General features: G+C 43.2%; 2 protein-coding genes across 3 annotated transcripts; both read right to left on the reverse strand.

The window, feature by feature from the left end:
- Nucleotides 1–7,438: 7,438 nt before the first annotated feature.
- Nucleotides 7,439–17,483, reverse strand: BMI1 (BMI1 proto-oncogene, polycomb ring finger). 2 transcript variants are annotated; one of them, XM_079107594.1, is made up of 10 exons: nucleotides 16,747–17,483; nucleotides 11,876–12,006; nucleotides 11,436–11,532; nucleotides 10,843–10,898; nucleotides 10,705–10,755; nucleotides 10,422–10,530; nucleotides 10,295–10,340; nucleotides 9,788–9,886; nucleotides 9,375–9,455; nucleotides 7,439–9,287 (listed from the first exon to the last, which is right to left on the reverse strand). In XM_079107594.1, exons 2-10 carry the CDS (start codon nucleotides 11,985–11,987, stop codon nucleotides 8,958–8,960), a joined length of 981 nt encoding a protein of 326 aa, XP_078963720.1. In that variant the 5' UTR covers nucleotides 11,988–12,006; nucleotides 16,747–17,483; the 3' UTR covers nucleotides 7,439–8,957. The 2 variants fall into 2 exon arrangements, with proteins under 2 accessions (XP_078963720.1, XP_078963721.1); XM_079107595.1 differs by lacking the exon at nucleotides 16,747–17,483 and adding an exon at nucleotides 16,289–16,468.
- A 708-nt stretch (nucleotides 17,484–18,191) lies between these two features.
- Nucleotides 18,192–22,328, reverse strand: COMMD3 (COMM domain containing 3). The gene is made up of 8 exons (XM_079107596.1): nucleotides 21,890–22,328; nucleotides 20,464–20,575; nucleotides 20,295–20,358; nucleotides 20,157–20,191; nucleotides 19,749–19,809; nucleotides 19,607–19,663; nucleotides 19,456–19,515; nucleotides 18,192–18,560 (listed from the first exon to the last, which is right to left on the reverse strand). Exons 1-8 carry the CDS (start codon nucleotides 22,026–22,028, stop codon nucleotides 18,501–18,503), a joined length of 588 nt encoding a protein of 195 aa, XP_078963722.1. The 5' UTR covers nucleotides 22,029–22,328; the 3' UTR covers nucleotides 18,192–18,500.
- Between the last annotated feature and the right edge of the window lie 652 nt (nucleotides 22,329–22,980).

Genomic DNA, 22,980 nt, shown 5'->3' on the forward strand with positions numbered 1-22,980 from the left:
CATGAATATGAATGCACTTTGATCTTATCCTTCAATTCATTGAAAGACACAGTCGTAATGAAAAAGGGAGATAATCTCTTTAACTTGGTCCAAAGCAAGTTGTTGAAGCTTTTCTTTCTTGAAAGACCGTAGAAAGGAACTTTTCACTAAAGCCTTGCTTATTTTTAAGGTGATGGTGGGGGTGGTTGGGCAAGCTACAGGTTGTTCTGTTGCCTCTAGGAACCAAGGAATGCTAACTTTTTTCTTTGAAGTGAACTGTCTTATTTAATGAACTTGACATTTTGTGAAGTTTAAAAGTGAATCCCTTTTATAACATATCTAAGAGTCATTTTAGGAGGCATTGTTAATTTGAGTTTACTATCATTTATGATTAAGACAGTGACTTTATAGTGTTTTAAAGCTTAAATAAAATAGGATATTTCAAGGTGCATTGTTTTAGTAGATTAGCAATTAGTAGATTGTTTTAGAAGATTAGCAATTTCCGATACTAGCCTCTTAAGCATTCCTGTTGAATCATGAAGACATTTAATGCTATGTCTATGCTATATGAAAGGCACTTGAAAAACTTACCTCATTAAATAGCTTTTAAACCAATTTTTGTAGACAGTTACTGAGAAAGTTAGAAGTTCTTATGCATAAGTTGTCATTCTCAGAATGTTGAAAACATCTGTCAGATATTTTTAAATAGTCTATCACATTTGAGATATAATTAGATTCAAATATGCATGAATGCCACTAGCTTGAAAAACTAGATTTCATTGAATTCATTAAACATATTCAAGCCCTGTGATAGTTATTACTAATATTTTTTTTTTCTAATAAGGGTGGTTGAGATATCTGGAATCCTCTGGAAATCCGACAAATATTTGTTGAGTTATATAAAAGGTCTCCGGAGCATAAGACAGGTGCTTACCCTCGATGAGCTTTAAACTTTGAAATTTCAGCACATCTGTGATTTATATGAAATTTTAATCCACGAAAAACCCTCAGTTGACTTAATGGCAATTTAAAGCGAGGTCAATTATTAAGAGTGAAGAAATTTGGCAATGTACTTGTCCTCGAAGCTAAATAAAAGACAACTGAATACGTTGACGTTGAAGATTTTTCTTCAATAACATTTGTTTAAAACACTAACAAGAGTTCTACTCTTTAAAAAAAAGTTAAAGCAGTGCCCTAGAACTACAGAAAAGGCAGAAAGATCCCTAAGGGTTAATGTCAATCACTTCCTTTATGTATTAGACCACTCAGTCCCCACTGCCAAGGGCTGATGTGATTCATCAAATGAAACGGGGCGGGGTGGGGGAGTGCGCCATCCACTAATGAATAACGAGAACCAAATATCTGAATGTAATGCTTGAGCCAACGCTAGTGATCACATTCTGGATTTCATACAAAGTATTCATGGTAGACAAAGAAGAGTGAAGACTAGCGTGCGCTTTTGCTGTGACTCTCACCGTGAGGAAAGCCACACTGACCAAGAGCAGACACAACCATAAGCTCTTTGTGTCGGTGTTACTGGAAAGAGAGTAGGCATCTCGACCTCTTTGGCACCATCCTTGTTTCTGATTTCAACAAAAGCTTTCTAACTGGCCACTGGAAAAGAATTTCCGCTCAGGTCGGAAAAGAGGGCACCTGGGGCTGGGACGTAGCAAAGCGCCCCTGTCTCGGGGCTCAGGTGCCTGTTCCGCAAGGCTCGTGCCGCGGTGTGCGCTCCCAGTCGCCCCTATTGTCTGCCGTGGGGGCAGGGCCAAGCCAGGGGAGCCGGCTTTTGAAAGGAGCTGAGGGCACTGGAGGATGAGGACCCGAGGTGGGGACAAGCGTTGTCACCGAATGCAACCCCCAAGGTTTCAAATGCTCGACCCCAAAGGCGTTTGAGGAAGCAGTGGTACCAGCGGCGCAGCAGCGGCCCTGGCTGCAAATCGCCGTCGTGTGGTTGCTACTGGCAACCGAGCCTCTGCCGAGCGCTCAGCCCGCAGCCCCTGGAACGAAGGTGGCAAGGGGAAGCGGCTGCGGCTCGGCAGCGACGCCACCTCGGCCACCCACAAGGTTTTCGCTCCCTCCTAAGCCCTGTGGGTCCTGGGGGCTTTGATTTCAGCTGTGTGGCGCGAAGGGCCAAAGGGCTCTCGCATTGGGGGCGTCGCTGACTCGCAAGCGTCAAAACACTGGCGCCCTACGTGAATGCAACATGGCAGCTCCGACTCGAAGACTGGAATCATTCCGTGGGTCTGGGAGGCAGGCCCGCGGGCTCGGCCGAGCGCCCGCAGGCTGGTTTCCAGGCCCAGACTCAACCCTGCCTGCGCCCCCGACAGAGTCTCGCAGAGCAGAGGGAGCCGCGCACTCCGACTCGCGTCACCTGCACCCCTTGGCCCTTTGTTCTCCACTCAGTAGCCACGTATGCTTTGGGCGCTCTAAATCGCAACCCTCGAAGATTTGGCGACCCAAGGTGGGGATACCAGACTCTGGCACTTCACAGAAATGACTGCCTTTCCCGGTCTCCAGGAGTTCCAGGCAGAGCTGGGCAGAGCAGGATCCTAACCCCGTACTTTCTTCCGAGCTGCTCTCGTCGGGTCGCCTATCTCCTGCCAGGCCTGGGCTTGTTCTTTCCCTTCTTCGCTATCTAGAGGTGTGAGGCGGGAAACCAGGGAAAAGACACGATGGGGCGAAAGACAATGTCCGCCAAGACCCCAAAGGAGATGAAATTTCTCTGCACTGGGGAGAGGAAAGCTGAGGGCTCAGAATCGCTCCAGTCTCGGGAAAATGGGGTACAAAACGCCCCTTTAGGGTCATCCTGAGCTCCATCACCTTTCCTTTGGCCGTTAGGCACGGTGTCGGCCAGTGGAGCCCCGGGAAATGTTCCCCGGCCCACCCCGCAGCGGTTGCATTGCCTGAAGGATAAGGGTTTAATGCCCCCAGGAGAGGCAAGCTAGGGGTAGATTTGCATTTGGTAAAACAGAGGTTAAAACAACAACAAAACAAAAACAAGAAACTAAAAACGAGGATGCCACGTAGACTAGCCAGTTGTAATGTTCAGCACAAAGTGCTACTGAAATACCGAAATCCGCCACCAAATGGCGGCTCCTGCAGCCTGCTACACTGATAAAGAGGACTCTCCAGGCGTCGCCCATTTTAGGTTGCTTTCACTTCTCCGCGGTTCCCCAAATCCTTTCCCCAGGTCGCTCCTTCCTCTCCCAGTGGAACCCCGGGTCAGTGAAGCGCTAACGCCCTGGGAATCCAGCGAACGGGCTCTGCAGGAAGCCGCCAGCGTCCGGGCAGCTTTTGCAGACGACGTCCCAGCCTCACACCCGCCCCCTCCTTTGCGCGGCCAGTAGCGAGAGGGCGATAGCCTCTCAGATCCGCCCTGCCCGGGAACCCACTTAGGCTTCTTCACCTTTGGGTCCGAAGGAATGATCTTCTGGCCAGATCTTGATACTCCTGGTTGCACAGCCACCCCCCTCAACACTGTCACTCTGTCAAGTTTCCTACCCAGGGGATTAACAAGCTCAGCAGGATGCTCTCCGCTGGTTCTAGCCCGTCACCTCCCACAAAGTCAACTTGGGGAACCTTGGCAGTTTTGTATTTGTAAAGAATTTTGTTTAAAATCCACCCAACAAAATAAACTCCAGGGACACGTCTTTATTGAAGGAGAAAGGGTTTGGAATTTGAAGCGGGAAAGGGGAGGAAGACAAAGAGACGATTATCGTGCACGGTTCTTATGAAAACACGCGTCTGTGGATTCTGCCTAGGAAGCGTCTTCCTACGCCTAGCGTGGGTCGCTTTCCTGCCCTCGCAGAGCCTGGGGTCTGTGGGTTCATCTCCGCGCCTCGGCTGCCGGGCGGCCCCGACAATGTGCAAGCCTGCGAAAGGAAGTGTCCACCTTGAGAGGTTGCACGCGCCCAGTCTGTCGCCGCTGCTCACCACCGGATCCGATTTGGGTGGACTACGTGGTCCCCCCACCTCTCCAAGCCCTGTAGGGCCTGACAATCTCGCTTTCAAATTTGGCGGGATCCGCGTACGCCGAGTGGAGGGCGGCGCGCGGCGAGCGGCGCACGCGCAAAATGGCCTCCTGGTTGCCCGCAGCCGCGGCTCGCGAGCCGAGGAAAGCAGAGAGTCCGCAGCGCTGTTCGGAACCGGGCTGGAGCTGCAGCCCTTTCCACTCCTTGGAGAGCTGCTACTTGAAAAATAAGGAAAGGAAGAAGAGCCGGTTCCTCCTGAACGTGCCCTTTTGGTAAAGGCCCCCTGACAGGGAAGGCAGCGCTGCAAGCGAAGCGAGGTCATTTCTTCCAGGTGGGGGTCCTTTCCACAGAGCGCTAGAACCTAGGAAGGGCTTTTTTTCCCCCTTTGGTGGAGAGCCTTGGCTCTTCCTCACTCTAGTCATCCTCGTTCTCGGCTTTATTTTCCGCACGGCGCATTGTGCTCCCGATTTCCCCTTCGTTGGAATATCTTACACTTTCCGGGTCATTTAGACCTAAGACGGGCTTGACAGACTCCTCTGGCTCCAGTGACCTCTTAATTTACCTCTGTAATGTTCTCATCCTTTCCATCCCAACTTAGGAAAAGTACCCTAGTCGGCTGCCTTCCACCTAAGCTTGTGCTCTCGACTTGAGTTTTAGATAATGTAGGAGGGCACAGAGTTGGAGATCTCCGAATTGGCACGGACCTTGAAATCACGTTCACTGTGAAGTTTGGATCATATGATGACCCAACAATCAGAGCAAGAAGGACTATTTCTCCAGATGTGTAAATGATTCTGAAGAAGCAACACCTGCTGTTTTTATGTTACTTCTGATAATCTATGGAAGGGAGATTTTTTTAAGGCAAGGATCAGGAGAATGAGCGTAATTTAATTCATTGGAAGTTTTTATTGAACGCTTACTATTTATTTAGAGGGTTAAATGGGATTTCAGGATGAGTTTTACACTTGAACTTCTTCAGAAAACTCACAAGGATCCTATAAGCAGCCTTTCCAGTGATAACTTTTGATGTCGTCGACTTGATGAAGACAGATAGTGTAGTTCTTCATGTGAGACCTCCAGAAATTGCACACTAAGAAAAAGAAACTAGTGCAAATAAAGGAAATCCGTTTCAAGAACCAAAAGAAAAAAAAAAAAAAAACCGTTAAAAAAATTAACTGCGGAAACAGGAAACACTCGACTGTGTAAACATTTTCTGAGACTTTCATAATCAAAACTGGGTGATCTTGAGATTTGTAGAAAGACCTGACCGGCTCAAGGTCCTCCCCAGGATTATTTCTCAAGTCTGATTTACTGGAAGGCTGGAATACATAATACCTTGTGTCTTCCTTGTGTAGAACCTATTTGACTCTGTGGTTCCAGTTCAGTTCAAGCCTTTGTGTGTGTATGTGTGTGTGTGTGCCGATGTGTAGGCGCCAGAATTTTTTTAGAGCAAGTTTAGAAATAATCACCTGTTGTAGTATTCATTTTGAACATGAACACTCTCAAGTGAAATGATATATCTAACCCAAGACTTTGGTGTTAAAGCTGGGTTCTGTGCTCTGTAGTACTTAAATGTCTTAAAAGCATGTACGATTTTTGAGAAGGGTTTCATTAGTGTACTGTCAGAAGATGCTCAGACCTAACACGATAAAACTCTAGCCATTTTTAATGCAAATTGATTAAGAGTTTTTTGTTTGTCATAAAAGGCAAGTTAAGACTTTATGGGGAAACAATCGTAATGGTTCAAAAATGCAATAGAGCCTCTGTTTCATATAAGTTACTAATTCAGAATTTCCGACTGTCATTTCTGATGCAATGGCAAGAAAAAGATGAGAGAAATGAAAAAACACTTCCTTCACCCCAGGATTTGAAAAGAGACCGGGTTCCAGGTGCAGATTGTTTCTAAAATCTCATCCCCTCCAAAGATTATCATAAGCTATTTAAGAAGATCAAATGTCTTCATTTCTTATAGGTCAATGCAAGTAGCCTTTCACATGGGTACTTAAGTTCCTATTAAAACTTTCATAACAAAAACTTTGACAGGCCTACACAATAAGTATAATGAAAGACTTCACAAATGAATTGTAATCCTAAATATTGGGGAAAGAGAAAAGGATGAGGGAACATTCCTGCCAGTTTACTTTTTCTTCTGCATTTTACCTACGGATCCTAAAGTTTGCACATATGGATATGGAAACGAAGCAATGCGGTTGACAGGGTAAGTCAACTAAAGGGCAACTTTCTTTTTTCAACTCGGTGCAATTAACGGCCGGCAATTTAAAAAGCAAAAAGTACTTGTGAAGTGGTATGCAAGTGTAAAGCAAGACAGATTACTATTTATACAAGAGCAACCAGTCTCATTTTTCTTTTTGCATTTAAGCTAAAAATCTGTAAAATCAATTTAGGCATTTTCTATGGATTATTTTATTAGAACTAACTTTGTATTATAGGATCCTAGAATACTATCACAAGCCAAAGTCACACTTTAAAGCTGACTTTTCGTGTGCCTTGCTTTGACTGATAAAATGATAAATGATGAAATGATGTTCACAAGGTTAAGATTTTTAAAGTGGTAGTTCAGCAAAGTTTTCAAATCTTAATTGTCAGAACTGTAATGGTTAAGAATGCAAACCATGATCGGCTTTTTGTTGAAAGGCAAAGAAATTTTAGCTGAAATATCCTTTTAAACTTAGGCAATTTTCAAATTGAGTAGGGACAAATATCCACTCCCAATTAAAATAAATTGAATAAGTTAAAAGTATGGTGAAAGTGCTAAGTAAGCCATAAATGCATCTGATATTTTAGTAATTTCAAAAATGAGTCCATCATAAAGAGGTTGAGGTGTCAAGTCTTTGAGATCAGTGATTTCATAACTTGGTTTTGTGTAAGTCAAATGACAGTCCACCAGCATTTAGTTTTTAGGTTTTGAAAAATATTTTTTCATTCTTTATACACATGATAATCTAAAGTAAAAACAATACTTGAAACTTCCATCAACTAACTCTTCTGTCATAGATAACATGAAAAACATAAAAGCCTAGAAAAATGAGCTAAATTCACCAAAATTGGCAAACATTGGTAACTTTTACTTCAAAGACTGTATAGTAAATAAACAGATACATCTTTCAGTGGGTTCTCAAGCAATATACAACAAAGCGTGTACTTCTTAGCAACATCACTATAAGACAGCAATGTATTCTCTTTAACTTTTACCTGTTGTAATCCACTACAGGGTTTCCAAAACTTCTGCACATTGTGCTTTTCATATCAAATTTTTATTAAAGATCTTAGCTATTTTCTAAATGAATAACCTTTTTATTGGATTTTTCCCAATTACAAATGAAATTTCATTTTACATCTATAATTAGAAACAACACTTACTATGGGACTGTACAAATTTAGGTCAAAATAAAAATATATGTATTTTGTAGCTTCATAAAACATCATTTACTGAATCTTTAAAGAAAGTAGAAGTAACAGCAATATATGTAAAAGTAATGATTTAATGACTATAAGCAAGACAAAGCAATAGAATTGTGCTTCTTTTGCAGACTGGGGACAATGAAATGTTTAGCTACAATTTTCCATACAAACATGAAACAATATTCATATAGAATAAACACCCTCACAAATAACTGATGGGTGATGAACAAACACCTAGTTCGACCAAAGCAAAACACAAACTGAAAAGTGTTGAGGTTGATCATGTTTTAAATTTAACATGCTTGCTCTATTTAAATACCTGTAGAAGCTCATTATAAATTGTATTTCCAGACATTACAGAGAAGGCATACTCCATTGTTAAAGCACTGCTTAAGTTTGAAATTATTCGTGTAATACACATTAAAATAACTTTAGATAAAATGCCTTCTTCCAGCACTTAGCTGGTTTATTTAAAAATTTGTTTTAGAATTAGTGATAAATATACATTTTAAAAACACAATTCCACTATAACCAATGGAAAGTTAAAACACTATGTCCATATTCTTTAAAGCTTTTCTTTACTGCAACAATAATTCTTAAAGCAAACATGTATTATTGGAGAAAAGTCAGTATTATGATGACTTGTCAATTGCTTCCAATGAACAGAATTTAGAATTAGATATCCATGTTGAAAATAATCTGTGCTGGTAAAAGCAAGGTTCAACATAGGGCATGGGAATCTGCAAAGGTCGAACCAGCTGGGAGAATTTTAACAATCATTTCTGAATGCATGAAACACAATATTTTCTTTATAGTATTTATAAATATATCATACAATACTGTTTCCTGTTATGTCATATACCAATATGGCATTGTACAACAAGCATAATGCCATCTGATTCTTACAAAAGCGAATCATTTAAACAAGTCAGTAAAATAAAGGGTAGTACCCACTTTTAGGCATACAGATTGTAAAACTTAAGTTTACTTTTCCTTTGATCGGTTTTGCGTAGCAACAGAGAAGTAAAAATCAAACAGGAATCAAAATGGCTAAATATGCAAGAAATTGTTATTCACAGTGACATGGCTACATAGAATGCATTATTCTATGCTTATTCTTTCTGTTTGTTGAATTTCAAGATAAAAAGCACTTGTTTTCTACAGGTTCACAAAACAGCGTAATAACAAGAACAATCAAGGAGAATGTAATGGAGGCGTTAGTTGAGATTAACAAACTATGGCCCAATGCTTCTATCCACTGCAGAGTATTTCCAAACCCAAACAATGGTTACAGAAACCATTTCACATCTTTCCTAACACACAGAAAAACAAAACAAAACAAAAACAAAAACCTTGCCTGCCTTCTCAGAATCCAATTCTTTATAGGAACAATCTTTCTTTTCAGTTAACGTCCATATGAATATCACATCTAGTCCATCTTTTATAGTCAAATTTAATGTCACTACAAAAGAAAGCAAATTGGACGATAGTCACATGTATTAGCATCTATAAAGCTGTAATGGCATGAAGATATCTATATAAATCAGGAGTTTAAAACTTTTTCCTTAATAGTCTCAGGAATCAACCAGATGAAGTTGCTGACGACCCATTTACTGATGACTTTCGAGGTCTATTGGCAAAGGAAGATTGGTGGTTACCACTGGGGCTGTTGCTGGTTCCATTCATGGTACTGGAAATGTGAGGAAACTGTGGATGAGGAGACTGCACTGGAGTACTGGGGCTAGGCAAACAAGAAGAGGTGGAGGGAATACCTCCTGCTGGGCTGTTGGCCTTGTCACTCCCAGAGTCACTTTCCAGTTCTCCAGCATTTGTCAGTCCATCCCTCTGGTGACTGATCTTCATTCTTTTACAAGTAGGTCGAACTCTATATTTCAAAGGAAGTGGACCATTCTACAAAGTTAAAAGGAAAAAAAATCACTCTTAACTCTTTACATGCACTGGACCCACTTAATCTAAGAGTAAATATGCTATACTTACCCTTCTCCAGGTATAAATGTATGCAATATCCATTAGTGTATAGTAATCCTTCAAAGGTTCCTCTTCATACATAACATCAATCTATTGAAAGATATTTCAATTATTAACAAAAGAACAAGGATAAATCTACAAGTTTTTGTCATCTAAATATAATTCAACAGTGCTTTAAACATTTTTTTTCCTCCAAACACTTGGACAAAGAATTCTTCATATTTCAAATGGAAATCATTTCCAGAAATTACTAAGGGATTTATTTTCATAGACTAAAAAATACCCAAGATATTTTAAGAGATATATTAAACTTTAACACTAAATTTAAATTTTTATATTGATTTTTGGATTTCAGAATTCAAAAATTAAAAAATTAAATAAAAATATCAACATAAAATGCATGAAGATGATAAGGAAGGTACCTGGAAAGTATTAGGTATGTCCATTTTACTTCTGAGAAACTTTCTTAAGTGCATCACAGTCATTGCTGCTGGGCATCGTAAATATCTTTTATCATTCACCTAAGAGCATATTTACAATAGTAATGTTTTTAAATTCCTAACTTTCAGATAAGAAGAAAGTTTCAATTCAATTGCCTAAATATGATAAAAGATACTAATACCAAAATCAGATGCAACTAAACTATACTTTGAATTCACCATTAAAATGAATACTGTATGAATTCCTAGTATACTCTTAAGTATATTAAAGTATTAAACATGAACTACGTAAAACATTTTGTAATAGCGACCATGTATAAAATAAATTCTAATCATTAAATATCCCATGTAGATTTCTCATAAACATTAAAATGACCGTTTTCTTATAAATAACAGCAGTATTCAACCCCAGAATATTCTGGAGAGCAACATAAACCCTCATAAAGTCTAGAATCCATAATTTTTCAGTTTTTGTAATATGGAACATACCTCCTCCTTAGATTTCTCTTTGTCTTTGTTTACTTTCCGATCCAATCTAAAGAAATGGAAATTTATTAGTGAAACAATGTATCTAATAAACACACTAACATAAAATAAGATTTCCCAGAGAATTTACCTATTCTGGTCAAAGAATTCAATAGATAAGCTTATTATCTCATCATCAGTTATAATTCTTTTATCTTCATCTGCAACTTCTCCTCTATCTTCATTAGAGCCATTGGCAGCTACAAAGACATTATAAAGCTTAATTTTTAAATAATTGAACATATAAAATATTTTAACATAGGAAAGTAGAAGGGGTACTCTGGAGTAAACTCAATTTTAATAAAATTTAATTACTGTATATGTCCTCCCCGCAAATAAAATAACCCTTGCTCCCCATACCCCACAAAGTTTACCATCAGCTGAAGGATGAGCTGCATAAAAATCTCTTCTTCTCTTCATTTCATCTGGGGGGGGGGATGATTTAAACATTTGGTGTAGCAGATAAAAACCAATGAATAATCTTTTTAAATTCATATAAGCAAGTTACTCACTTTTGAAAAGCCCTGGAACTAATTTGTATACGATATCTTGAAGAGTTTTATCAGACCTGAAAAAGATACAGCATTTCTAGTTTTGCTGTATTAGCAAAATACAGCAAAACTAGAAATGTTTCTCAGTTTTTAGAGATTCTGTTTTTTGTGTGTGTGCTATGGTATCTTACTTGATTGTGATGCTTTCTATGACTATACAAAAATTAAAATTATGAGAATAAAGTTCTTTATATAGTAGTACTCTTTTAAATCAGCAGAAACATACTTAGTGCCTTTCAAGTTACTAACTTTGCTAGTATGAAAAGTGAATAGAGAGAACATGGAAGGACTTTAAAAATCTTATTCTCATCTGTCATGACATCAATAAAGGAATCCGAAAAAGAAAATTATTTCAGTTTTTAAAGGATAGAAAAAAAACTTAAAATCACTAGAATAGTACTGAACATTGTCTAAGCTTGGTCACCATTAAAATAAATTAATTATTTAGAAAGAATTAAAGGACTACCCTCCACAAAGCACACAGATCACCTTCTGTCTGTAAATTAGGCAACTCCAGAAACAATTACTAACAAGGACTTTAATCATCTTCTTACCTTATATTCAGCAGTGGTCTGGTTTTGTGAACTTGGACATCACAGATAGGACAATACTTGCTGGTCTCCAGGTAACGTACAATACATGTTTTACAGACTACAAGTGGGAACATGTAAAGATTTTGTAAATTTAGAAATTAGGAGCTAATTAAAATAGTGTCAGAAACTTAGAATTAAAAGTAAGGTGGTAAATACCAAAAGGTATTTCCAAGGAAACATCCTAAACCTATCAATACCCTGAGAACACTTATACATTGCATGCTTGTAATAAAGTAGGTAGTAATAAGAAGCCACTGTATTAAAGAGAAGAAAATGACTCCCACCAGTCTGTACCAATATTCCCAAGGATTATGGGAATTGTTTATAATTTTTATAAACTTCAAGATGAACTATGGTAATATAGATGACACAAAAGAGGGTGGTTAAAGCTCTGTACTTACAGGAATGTAGACATTCTATTATGGTTGTGGCATCAATGAAGTACCCTCCACAAAGTACACACATTAGGTGGGGATTTAGCTCCGTGATCTTGATTCTGGTTGTTCGATGCATTTCTGCTTGATGAAAGATCCTGTAAGACACAGAGATATTGGCCATAATTCAAAGAAAATGAATCAAGATTATCTCTAACTCCTAGTAATTGTATACTCTGAAACGCTGAGGCATTCATAAAACTCGTTTAACACTGTACAGCTGGACAGTCCCAACGTTTTCTACAGAAGAATTTCCTAATCAGATCTGGGTAAATTGTACTGAAATGGTGAAAAAGATCCAACTAAAGTTACATCTGGTCTCTCAGGTCATTCCTGGAGAGAGATGAAAAGGTCTGGGGTGGGGGCTGGGAGCCTAGCGTATCCGAGTCTCTTTCTTCCATTTGTCCTCCAGCCTAGCAGCCCCACGGCTGCTACTGACACCACAGCCCCGCAGATATTTACTAATCACTAGGGCTTGTTCCAGGTCTTCGAATTTATTATTAAAACTTCCTCACATGTCTTCAGTCGAAAATCCTGGAGCTCTTGTAGTTTTAGACGGTTCAAGCAACCAGAACCTGGCAGGTTTTGACGCTTACAAAGGGAAAACAAATTCTGTTCTATCTGCATCCCTGGAATTTCCGGAGCTGGGTGCCGGGCAGGAGAAGCACCTCTAGTCAGCCTCGGGCTGGGGCCTGAGTGCAGAGGACGGCCGGGGGCCGGGATGCGAGGGGCGGATCCGGCGGCGCCCGGGGCTCCGTCTCGCTCCGGATTCGGAACTCGCCTCGGTCGGGGTTTCCATAACAACTTACACTTACACTTGGCATCCGGCCACCGCTGCAACTCCGCGCGGAGCCCGGCCCGAGCCCCGAGCCTCCGCGGGCGTGCGGGGCCGCCGGGCGGCTTGCGCGGGGGAGGGGCGGCGCGGCGCGGGGGCGGGGCCGGCGCGGGGGCGGGGTGGGTGCGGGCGCGGCCGGCGCGGGGGTGGGGCGGGCCCGCGAGGCCCTCCGGCCCGGGATCACCCGCGGCCGCGACCCGGCAAGCAGCTTAGGGGACCCCAGAGCCTGTGGCGGCAAACTGCTAAAGAAAATGCAAACGGCACTCCCGGCCATTTCGGACACTCCTGGGGGCCTCTTTCCACGTCGTCTGGGTGCGAAGAGCTTGTTTCATATCTTGATTCTTTCGGACTGTCCTGTTAGCAATCGCTAGGTCAAAAATTTCACGAAAGGGACCTTTTGAGAATTGCCAACTGTGCACTTAGTCCCAAACTGTCAAGGCTCAAGTTGCATAGATGTTTATTGAACCGAACCTCTTTAAAGCTTCCTTCTCTAATAAGACGTACTCTTGTAGATTAGATGAACCAAAGTTCTGGATGGGCTGAAAACTGAATTTATTTTTCAAGGCGGGTGGGGATGGAGTGGGGGCAAAGCACTGTGCTTTATTCGAACAAACTGTGCTGGGAGCTAGAAAAACTAATCAGTAGGATAGTGACAATATGTAAAGAACCATGTGACCAGCCCATTCCCAACGCTAAATCAACACCTTGTCAACCCAGAGTAACGATAGGAGAGAAAAACAAATGTCATTTTTCTCAGCCCAACTTCCATATAAACTCCCACACGATGAAATGATATTCCCAAAAGATATAATATATTATAGAAAAGTGACGGTGGGGAACTGTCAGCAACAATACACCAGAGGACAATCAGGGAAGTCAATTACTTCGTGTAGTAGTGCTGAAAAGTAACATTTCTTACTACCACCACTACCTTCATTCACTTTAGAACCTGAAATAAGACCAAGCTTCTAGACCTAACTGAACTACTGCTGCCTTGAGTAGAAGTCTAGGAACTTGTGAAACTTGGGAGTAAGATGCCTCTGAGGCTTTATTTCTTAAGGACTCTTAATGCAGAAGAGGGAAATACCAATCAACATACCTTGATGGCTGAAATTGAGTTTATTACTGAAAAATGGCCAAAAGCAAAACCAAACCTCTCTTAGGAAAGTGACCTCAGTGACAACCAGCAACCTCACCCAGAAAATTTCATGTGTGATTCCTCAGATATCTTTGGATTATTTGTTTAGAATAATAATGGCAACATATGTTAACATAAATCTAAGTGGACTGGCAGAGGGGCTGTAGAAGGAGCAGCGTCCTAAAGAGTAGTAATATTAAGGCCAATTGTACTTGATTAAAGACCAGCCTTCTTGGTGCTTAAAGAAAACTCTCCTTGTGAAACCACAGGATCTTTCCTAGAAAGATAGTTAGCAAGGTGATAACTTCTATTTGCCTGTGAACACCATGGATCATGAAGTTCACCAAGGGGCTCCAATAAAAACAGCTGCCTTTATTTCTTCTCTACCTTATAGAAAACCAAACATCACACAAATACAGACATTAGCTCATAGAATAATCAAACCTCAGTGGAGGGTTATCTACTGGTTGATTTGAACGTTTAAATCATATGTACTTGACCAAAAAACCCTTTCAAATTCATTTTAAGGCTTAATTCACACAACTCTCCCTCAGTTCAGAAGAATTTGGCCACAGTCCTCTTGGTGTTTACAATGCTAATAAATATTACTTTGTTGCTTATATGAAAATCAGTTCTTAATCTTTTTATCAAATTGGAAAGTACTGACAACATAATGAAAAACTCCCAAAATGTTTGACATGCTTGATAAAGTTTAAGAAACAATCTCTTGTACCTTAGAAATGAAAATCTACTAGGTTACCAACAGAGAAAGTGCCCTTAAGGTACCAAAAAATGCACCAAACATACATGCTGCTGCAAATGCTCAAGAGTTAAAACTTGCCATTATAAGATACTCAGTTGGGGCTGTCAGTTTTTAGTTGGAGGCCTAACACTAGTAATGTCAAAATGAAGGAAAACAGAAGCAAGATCTTATGTTAACAATCAGCTGGACTACTGCACTCTAAGAAATGCAAATGAACTCCATAACCCCAGTTGGGGCTCACAGATCTACACAAGTATGAGTAAAGATGGGGTTAACTTGACTCTCTGGGAGAATTTTGTATATTTGGACACTTAAGTACATCCAATAAATCAGTGGCAGAGTGTCAATGGGTTTCTAAATTACAATTAAATATGTAATTTTCTTACAAAAGTATGTATGTGTGTGTATATGCATGAATACAGTGTCTTAAATGGCTTTAAAGATATTGTTACTAGGGGGTATAATTTGCACAGGTAGGTTGTTTCAAACATTCCTACACTTTGGAGGAGATTTATGGAAATGAACTCAAGCATACAAATTTTATAATCTTGCTCATAAAATCAACTTCTGAGAAAATTTTCATTGGTCTACTTAAAACCCAAATGTTACTATTTGGGTCAAACAGTCTCATAAATTGTAGTGTCAACCACTCACATCCTTAAGTATCAGGTCTTCAGTGTAGCTTATAATGTGTTTCCAAAACCTGGGGGTTAAAATTCCTCTATAGTTTGAGCTACTCCTAACATTCAACATAACACTAACTTACACTCGCGTTTGGATAAATATGCTGGGAATTTTGCCTACTTGAAGGGGTTAATACATGATTCTCTTTCAAATATTGAACCGTGACCACTAAGCCCACTAAATCCTTTTATTGCAATTGGGAATGATCAAAGTCTCTCTACTTGTTTACTTCCAATTATTAACTGTAAATCTCTGGGGAAAAGATCATGCTCCATCGCTGTCAAGCCCAAATGACTGCGTAAACATAAGCAATCAACTTTTTAGTGCTCCTTTTCTAAAGCATCCCTTTACCACATGACCTATCCTGACATTTAGCAAAACCTATAAAACGCAGTGGACTTAATGTCACGATTTTGGGTACATCCCAAAGTAAAGGTAGAGAGGAAAGTCGCAATCTCTGCCAGGGGGTTGGAGGGGAAAAGAAAAGGGGGGAAAGAAGCGGAGAGAGAAAGGAAACCTCTACCAAGACTAACGTCCAGTCACCATCTCCACTCCAAAAAAGCTCCAAATTTGAAATGCCCACTTCCCGGTGAGCACGTCCCGACAATGTTCACAGCCCTGGTCCAAGCCTCCCAACAAATACCACCTTGAAAACTTTACCATTTTCCATACAAATGCAGAAGACCTTGGAAACAACTGGGAACCGCCATCTTACAAGCCATCCAATTTCACCCAAGTGTCCCTCCAACTTAAGTTAATAACATTTTTGTTGGGGCTCCCTCCAGTCTAACAACCACCTTGGCGGGATCGCTGCCCCCCACGTAACCCGTCCCTATAAAATGGGGGCGTTCCCTGGACGTTCAAACCCCTCAAAAGCCCTTTCTTCGGGAGAGGAGGGAAGCCACTTGACCCAAGCAGCTCCCGATTTCAGGAGCCCGTCCCCGTTTCATCAAAATCTACCTCTCAACAAAGGGCGCTGTGGCCGGGAGAGCCGCGGAGGCTGGAAATAGAAGTGTTCTTCTCGGGGACCATGTGCGTCGCGAGGGTGCTGAGGGGCGCGCGGGGGAGAAAGGAACTAAAACGTGGGGCCGCGCGCGGCGCGTCCGGGCTGAGCGGGCGGCGGCGGCTGGAGCGGCGCCGAGCCCGGGCTGGCGGCGGCGGCGCGGGCTGCGGGTCGGTCCCGGCGCCGCGGGAGGCGGCGGGCGGCGGGCGCGCGCTCGCGGCGCGGGGGCGGGCGGCGCGCGGGCGGCGGCGGCGGCGGCGGGCGGCGGGGCTCGGCGCCCACGCTGTCAGCGCCTCCCGGCCGGCGCGGGCCAGGCGCGGGGGGGCGGCCTCCCGGCCACCGCGGCCGGCCCGAGCCCCGCGCGGCCCCCGCCGCCCCCCGGCCCCGTCCCGGAGGCGCCTCGCCTCCTACGTACCCGGAAAAAGCAGCCGGCGAGAGGCGATCGAAGCGGGCGGAAAAGACAATGAAAGTTAAAAGTCGTTCAGCAGAAAATGAATGTGAGCCAAGCGGCCATCTTGAAGCGAGCTGCAGACGCCGCTGTCAATGGGCAACGAGCGCAGCCGAGAGGAGCCGCGGCCGCCGCGCTCGGCTCATGCTGCCTCCCGAGCCCGGCCTCCTCCTCCTCCTCCGCCTCGGCCTCCTCCTCCTCCTCCTCGGCCTCCTCCTCCTCCTCCGCCTCGGCCTCCAACGCCTCCTCCTCCTGGGCCTCCTCCTCCTCCTCGGCCGCCGCCGCCTCCTCCCGCTCCGCACTCGGGGGAGGGAGCGCGCGGAGGGGGCGCGATCGGTATTATTCTGCGGGGCTGGGAGGTGTTTCTAATCCGGATCGGGGCTCCCTCGCCAACATCCCCATTGTCTCGCCCCGATCTCTGCCTTTAATACTATGATTATTATTTCATAGTTGCTGTGGGGGGAGGAAAGCGGGTGGGGGGCGCCGTGTGTGTGCGTGCGGGCGGCGAGGCGGGGGGAGGGGAGGAAGGATGAGGAGGGGGAGGGGAGGGTGGAAAAAAATGCACCGCTGAAGGCAGAGTGGAAACTGACACCGGCTCCAAAATGGCTCAGAGTCCGCCCGCCCCCTCCCCCTGCCGCCCCCCCACCGGGTCACGTGCTCCCCTCATTCCTTAAGGGCGGCCTGGGAATTAGTGTCGGTGTAGTCGGGCCCGTGGCCGCCCCCTCCCCTCGGAGCCGCGCGCCCAGCCCCCTCCCCCTCGCTCTGCGCCGCGGCGGCGGCGGCGGCGGCGGCGCTGGCGCTGGCGCGGTCGCGGAGACATTTCTCCACAGCGCCACACGCGCCACCCTACTCTCGGCGCGGGCATCGCTCCGGCCCCGCACGCCGCGCAGCCCACCCCACCCCCAGTTATTTCTTTCTCTAGACCGCCCGCGGCGCACACGTCCACGGTCTCTCGCGGACAGGAGCGCCCGGCCACTGCCCCCGGCGCGGCCCTGCCGGCTCAATGCGCCGCGGCCCAGACTCGGCGCCACGGCGCGGAACCTGCGCCGGAGTTGGGCTCACGGAAACAACAGCGCCCGCCCCAGTCTTCCCGCGGCCGCGCCGGCCCCTTCCCCCCTGCCGGCGACCAAGGCGGGGCGCGCGCGGGCAGTGGCTCACTCCGGGGCAGGGCTCCGCGCCGGGCGGGCGGCGAGGGTCGGGTGGCGGGCAAGCCCTGCAGCGCAGGTAACGGGCCGCCCACGGCCGCCGCTCTGCTCCCTCTTCCCGCAACTGGGGTCTTGACCGACCCGGGAGAGCGCATCCTCTCCCACTGTTCCATCCGGAGGAAGAACGGTCGTTAAAAGTTAACGCTAATCGTATCTACTCCTCGCACAAAGTAATAATTAACACAAACTTCAAACACAATATCACACTCTTTGTGGGAACACCACCTTATTATTCAGGGTGTAAGATCACTTCCTTTCATAGGACTTGAGAAAGATAAAAAATAGAAGAAATGTACAGTTAATACTAAAGACAATTCGAACACTTAGGCAGAATTTCCCTCTTAATCCTTTCACAAGTTAAAAAAAAAAGTCGATATTGAAGAGTAGCATAAATTCAAAAGGAATTATTTTTTCTTCTAAAATGAGGACATCCAGCTCGCACGAATGATGCTTTGGCTGAAGGCAGGGACGTTTCTGGTTTTCCTCTAGATTCGGCGGATCTTTAGCATCCCCAAGTTACAACTGAGTTGCTCTTTCCAGGCTTTTCGAAGCATCTTTAAGTTTCCCCACCAAGTCCTAAAATATGCCATGTTTTAAGCATGAGGCATGTAACGAAGTATCCAAGTTCGAGAGGGGTGCAGGAAAAAAGTCGGGAGAACACTGTCAAAATTAGTTTAGAATTCACTAGAATTTTAACCTTTGACAAACTAGTATCCGTGAAAAGAAGCATTTTCTTTAAAATATCTTCAAATCAGCTATTTGCCCTCAGGTTGAAACATGATTTCTAACCCAATCCTCATAACTTAAAGGTGTATCTAAATTAAATGTCTCAAGTTATCTAAAGAAGGTTATGCTGTATATATATTTTGTGTAAATTTAAAGTTTGTTACATTGAGATGACTGCAGGACATGTCTGAAATTTTCACTTTCATCTAAATTTCAAGGACTGATGTTCATTTTTTTAAGTACTAAGAAAGAAATTCGTTGTCATACCCATCAATCAATGTACTTTTCAATTTCCCCATTCTTACACGGGCAGTATAAAGTTTTAAAATCATACTTTCCCTTTCATAAAGTCATTTAAAACTGCTGCTTAAAAACACAATTTTGAAAAGCTTAATTTTTGAAAGCAAGGAAATTTTCAAAGTCATGCTTTTAATTTTGCTGTATCTTATTGAATCAAACTCCTCATGAATTGAAGGAATTTACACTAACATTACACTTTGGAAGTTTTTTTTTTTTTTTTTTTTAATTAAAAGGAATAGCAAATATAGAACACTAGTAATGCTAAGGAACATCTTCATTTCAAAAGTGAAGCCCACCGTTAAAATATTGCTTTTCAAGCTCCCTTCCCATTAAATTCTTAAGCAAGAGTAATTTATCTGCTGACAGGTGGTTATTTTTCTTTTGAACTTTCCATAGCTTAATTCTCTTTTATAAAGAAGCATATTCAGAGATCCTAATACTGTACCTGTAATTGTTCCATGCTGCAACTAAAACTAATCTCTGGGTAGGATCGGGAATCAGTGTTCTAGGGAAGAAAAAATGCTGTTTATTTAAATCGAGAAATTTTAAATTTTCATTACATATTTCATTTTTAGACAGGGATTATCTATACATACCTCTACATTTAAGGTTACCAAATATGCAGGTTTGTACATTTTATGAAGTTGATTGGTCTAAAACAATACAACACATACATGTCAGTAACTATTTTTTAAAAGTTCCCTAAATGCCTTTGGAGAACAGTTTGCTTAACTTTACCTTTATCTGATATTCCAAGCGCCAAGAAACATCAGTTATATGAGGGAGAGATCTGCCTATACTGAAAGATACAATGATAATTTTGTATATAATATCTACAGAAAACTTTTCAGTATTTATCTTTTGCTAACAATAATGTCTACCTTCCATCCCTCACCCCTTTTAATCCATTTTAAAACATTGCTGAACTTCATTTTAAGTTCTAAAGAATAAAAGCATTCTAAAATTATCTGAATTATCTTTTATCTTTAAAAACATTAGCTTAACTTCAATTGTTTCATTTGCCCTTTGGCCCTTTTCTTTGGGTCAGGATCCAGTTTTTTTGCCCTATTTTGTTTCACACCAGCACTCTCCATTCATACCTGCAAGTGAAAAGTGCCTCAGCTTGACACCTTATACAGAACCTACCTTCCCAGTAGGATTTCTAGGGAATTCTTATTATTCTGGGGAGAGAGAAAAAAAAAGAAAGAAAGAAAGAAAACATCTTTGTAAATAGTGGAGAAGAAAAAGTGACAATTGTTAATTTAAAAATTCAAAGTAAGAAACCTGATATTCTGTGCAAAACAGTTCTATTCTCTCTCTGTCGAATTTACAGTCTTCTAGATACGTGCTAGAGGGAGGGAAATGCCAAAGTTTAGTCTGCATTTTAAAAACTGAAATTGCAATCATAAAGATACTATTTGAAAATTAATGAATATTTAAATAAATCCTGTACCTTAGAGTTGATTTGTCAGCTCGGTGCTTTCCTGCCTCCAGTATGTAAGTTGCAGCTGCCGCATGACAATGTTTTAAAACCACAGGGTCAATGTGTTTCAAGTCTGGGTGATCTAAAATAAATTAACTGCCAATGATGCCTGTGATAATAAGTTCTTTAAAGTTATATTTCCAAAAAGGATATTTTAATTTAGATAAAAATCCCTTTTTAACAAGATAACAAAATAATTCAAGTATAGGGACTGTCAATTTTAAGTAAATGAGATGAGCTGCAAGGTCAATTGCAAAACAATAAAGAGAATACATCAATAATCCTGCCTTTTATCTGTTTTCAATTACCTTCTTTTGCCTTAGTATTTTTACTATTTTTGAAAACATGTCCCCCAAAGGAAAAATAACAGTGGACATTTTAACACTGGAGTAAATTCAAAGGAAAAACAAAAGTAAACATTTTACATGATGAAAATTTAATGATAACTTTCACTCTAAAAATGAAACTTGAGGGTAGATAACTCCGTGGACATTAATACATCAAGAAGGGTGGACAGTAGGGCATGAGTTCTGAATATAAAAGAAATTTCAGAATTCCATCAGTATTTTCAGGTTTTGACAGTCATCTTTTTTCCCCCCTTTTGAGATTAACCCAGGTGGTGGTTACTATTTTCGTTTGAAGAACTTCCACTTTCATATTTTTTGTAGAAGTGTCTAGTTCATGAAACTACAGGAACACAAACCAAAAATTTGAATTGTTGATACGTTTAAGGAAATTATCTAAAAGCGGTCTGTTTTAAAATATTCTCATAGCCCAAACTTCCACTGCACTCCGAAATCAATGATCAGACCTCTTAAGAAAGTCGCCTCCTGGTAACTGGTGCGGAACAAAACATTATGCACCCTATCTTAGGGATCTAGACGAACCGGTGCAAAACACACTAAGCAGGAGTGTTGGAGTGGTCCTGGGAACCCGAGGTATTCCCCTAGTTGGAATATGTCAACACTATTCGACCTAGTAAGTACTCAGGGAACAGACTCTTTTAAACGTCTGCTAGCCAGTCCAGGAAGCTTGAATTACAAGGAGCTCCCCTGATGAAGTCCAAGTGTCAAAACAGCCACTGTCTCAGACCAGTCTGAAAACCCTACATGTTTAGGCCACAAACAAGACTTGAACACGGGCTTTCCAAAGGAACAAAGACACTGGGAGGGAAATCGGGCCAAGAACGTGTAGCTGGCTGTGTGCAGGTGCCAAGAGGGGACAGAACAATGCTCGGGGTCCGCTCTGGGTCCTGGCAGAGTCACGTCTCCACACTCCGTCCGGAGCGAAGGGCAAAACCCGGAGACTTCCTCTTCCCGGGGCTTTCGCCCTCTCGCTCCTCTCATCCGAGAGCCCCTCCACCCAGGCCGATCCAGCTCCGAGCCGAGCTGCTTACCTAACACGGCCTCGTCCGCCTGGGCGTCCAGCAGGCTCTGGAAAGCCGCCCGGAGCAGAAGCGTGAAGGCGTTGGAGTCGAAGGAGCCGGGATCCGCCAGCATCTGGAAGCCTTTTTGCACAGACTCGGAGAGCTCCATTGTGAGCGCGCCGTGACCTTCGACACGCGCACCACGTGACACGCGCCGCGCGCTCAGCTGATGCGGCCGCGCGCGCACGCGGCTCGGGGCGGCGGCGCGGGCTGCGGGGCCTCCCCGCCCGGGGCCTCCCCGCCCGCCAGCCCGCCGGCCTCGGCGCTCGGCGCCCCCCGCCCCCGCTTCCGTCCAGCCCTTCCTTCTGAGCCGGCCGCCGGAGCTGCCCAGCCTCGGCTGGAGCGGCGGCCGCGGGCGCTTTGTGGACGCGCTGGGCACTTTCTCCTCCGCTCGGCGCTCACCCAGGGTGATCACCGGCTCAGGTCCCCAAAAGCCCCCGGGGAGGTGGCGGTCGCGTCCGGGTCGGGCCCCCACCTTGCGCCAACGGCCCCCTCCCGGTTCCTCGCCCAGCGCGTAATCCTGCGGGGAGCCGCGATTTATGGCAACTGGTTTTGTTTATTTTTGTGGGGTTTTGTAACTCACCAGTTGGACGCCGAAGCACTGCCCTTTTATGAGTGGACTGTAGACATCTAATCATACACATCTGGTTTTCACCTTTTCCGTGTCATTTCTGGAAATCGGCAGTAACTGCGTGGTGTGTGAATACACAGAATACATCCCAGAAGAGCGCGTGTGTACGCACCCTACTTCAACAACTGGGAGATTAATAAATTATTCATGAACATATTTGACCGGATCATTTAAAAAAATTATATACCACTGCAAATAACTTTTGAAAGCAAACTGCGATACAAATTTTGTACTACTGTATTCACTACATCTGTGGGTCCAGGTTTAACTACTCAATCGACCCTTCATAAATACATATTAGGCAGTTTTTAGTAAAGTACGGCTTGCAATGGCAAGATCTTTATTAGAAGTGAATGGCTGTCTCGGATATCCAGAACTTTAAAGATTTAAATCCTGTATAAAGTTTTAACTTCCCCTCTATTTCTACAAA

Source organism: Sciurus vulgaris (assembly GCF_902686455.1).
Source record: "Sciurus vulgaris genome assembly, chromosome: 12".
NCBI lineage: Eukaryota > Metazoa > Chordata > Mammalia > Rodentia > Sciuridae > Sciurus > Sciurus vulgaris.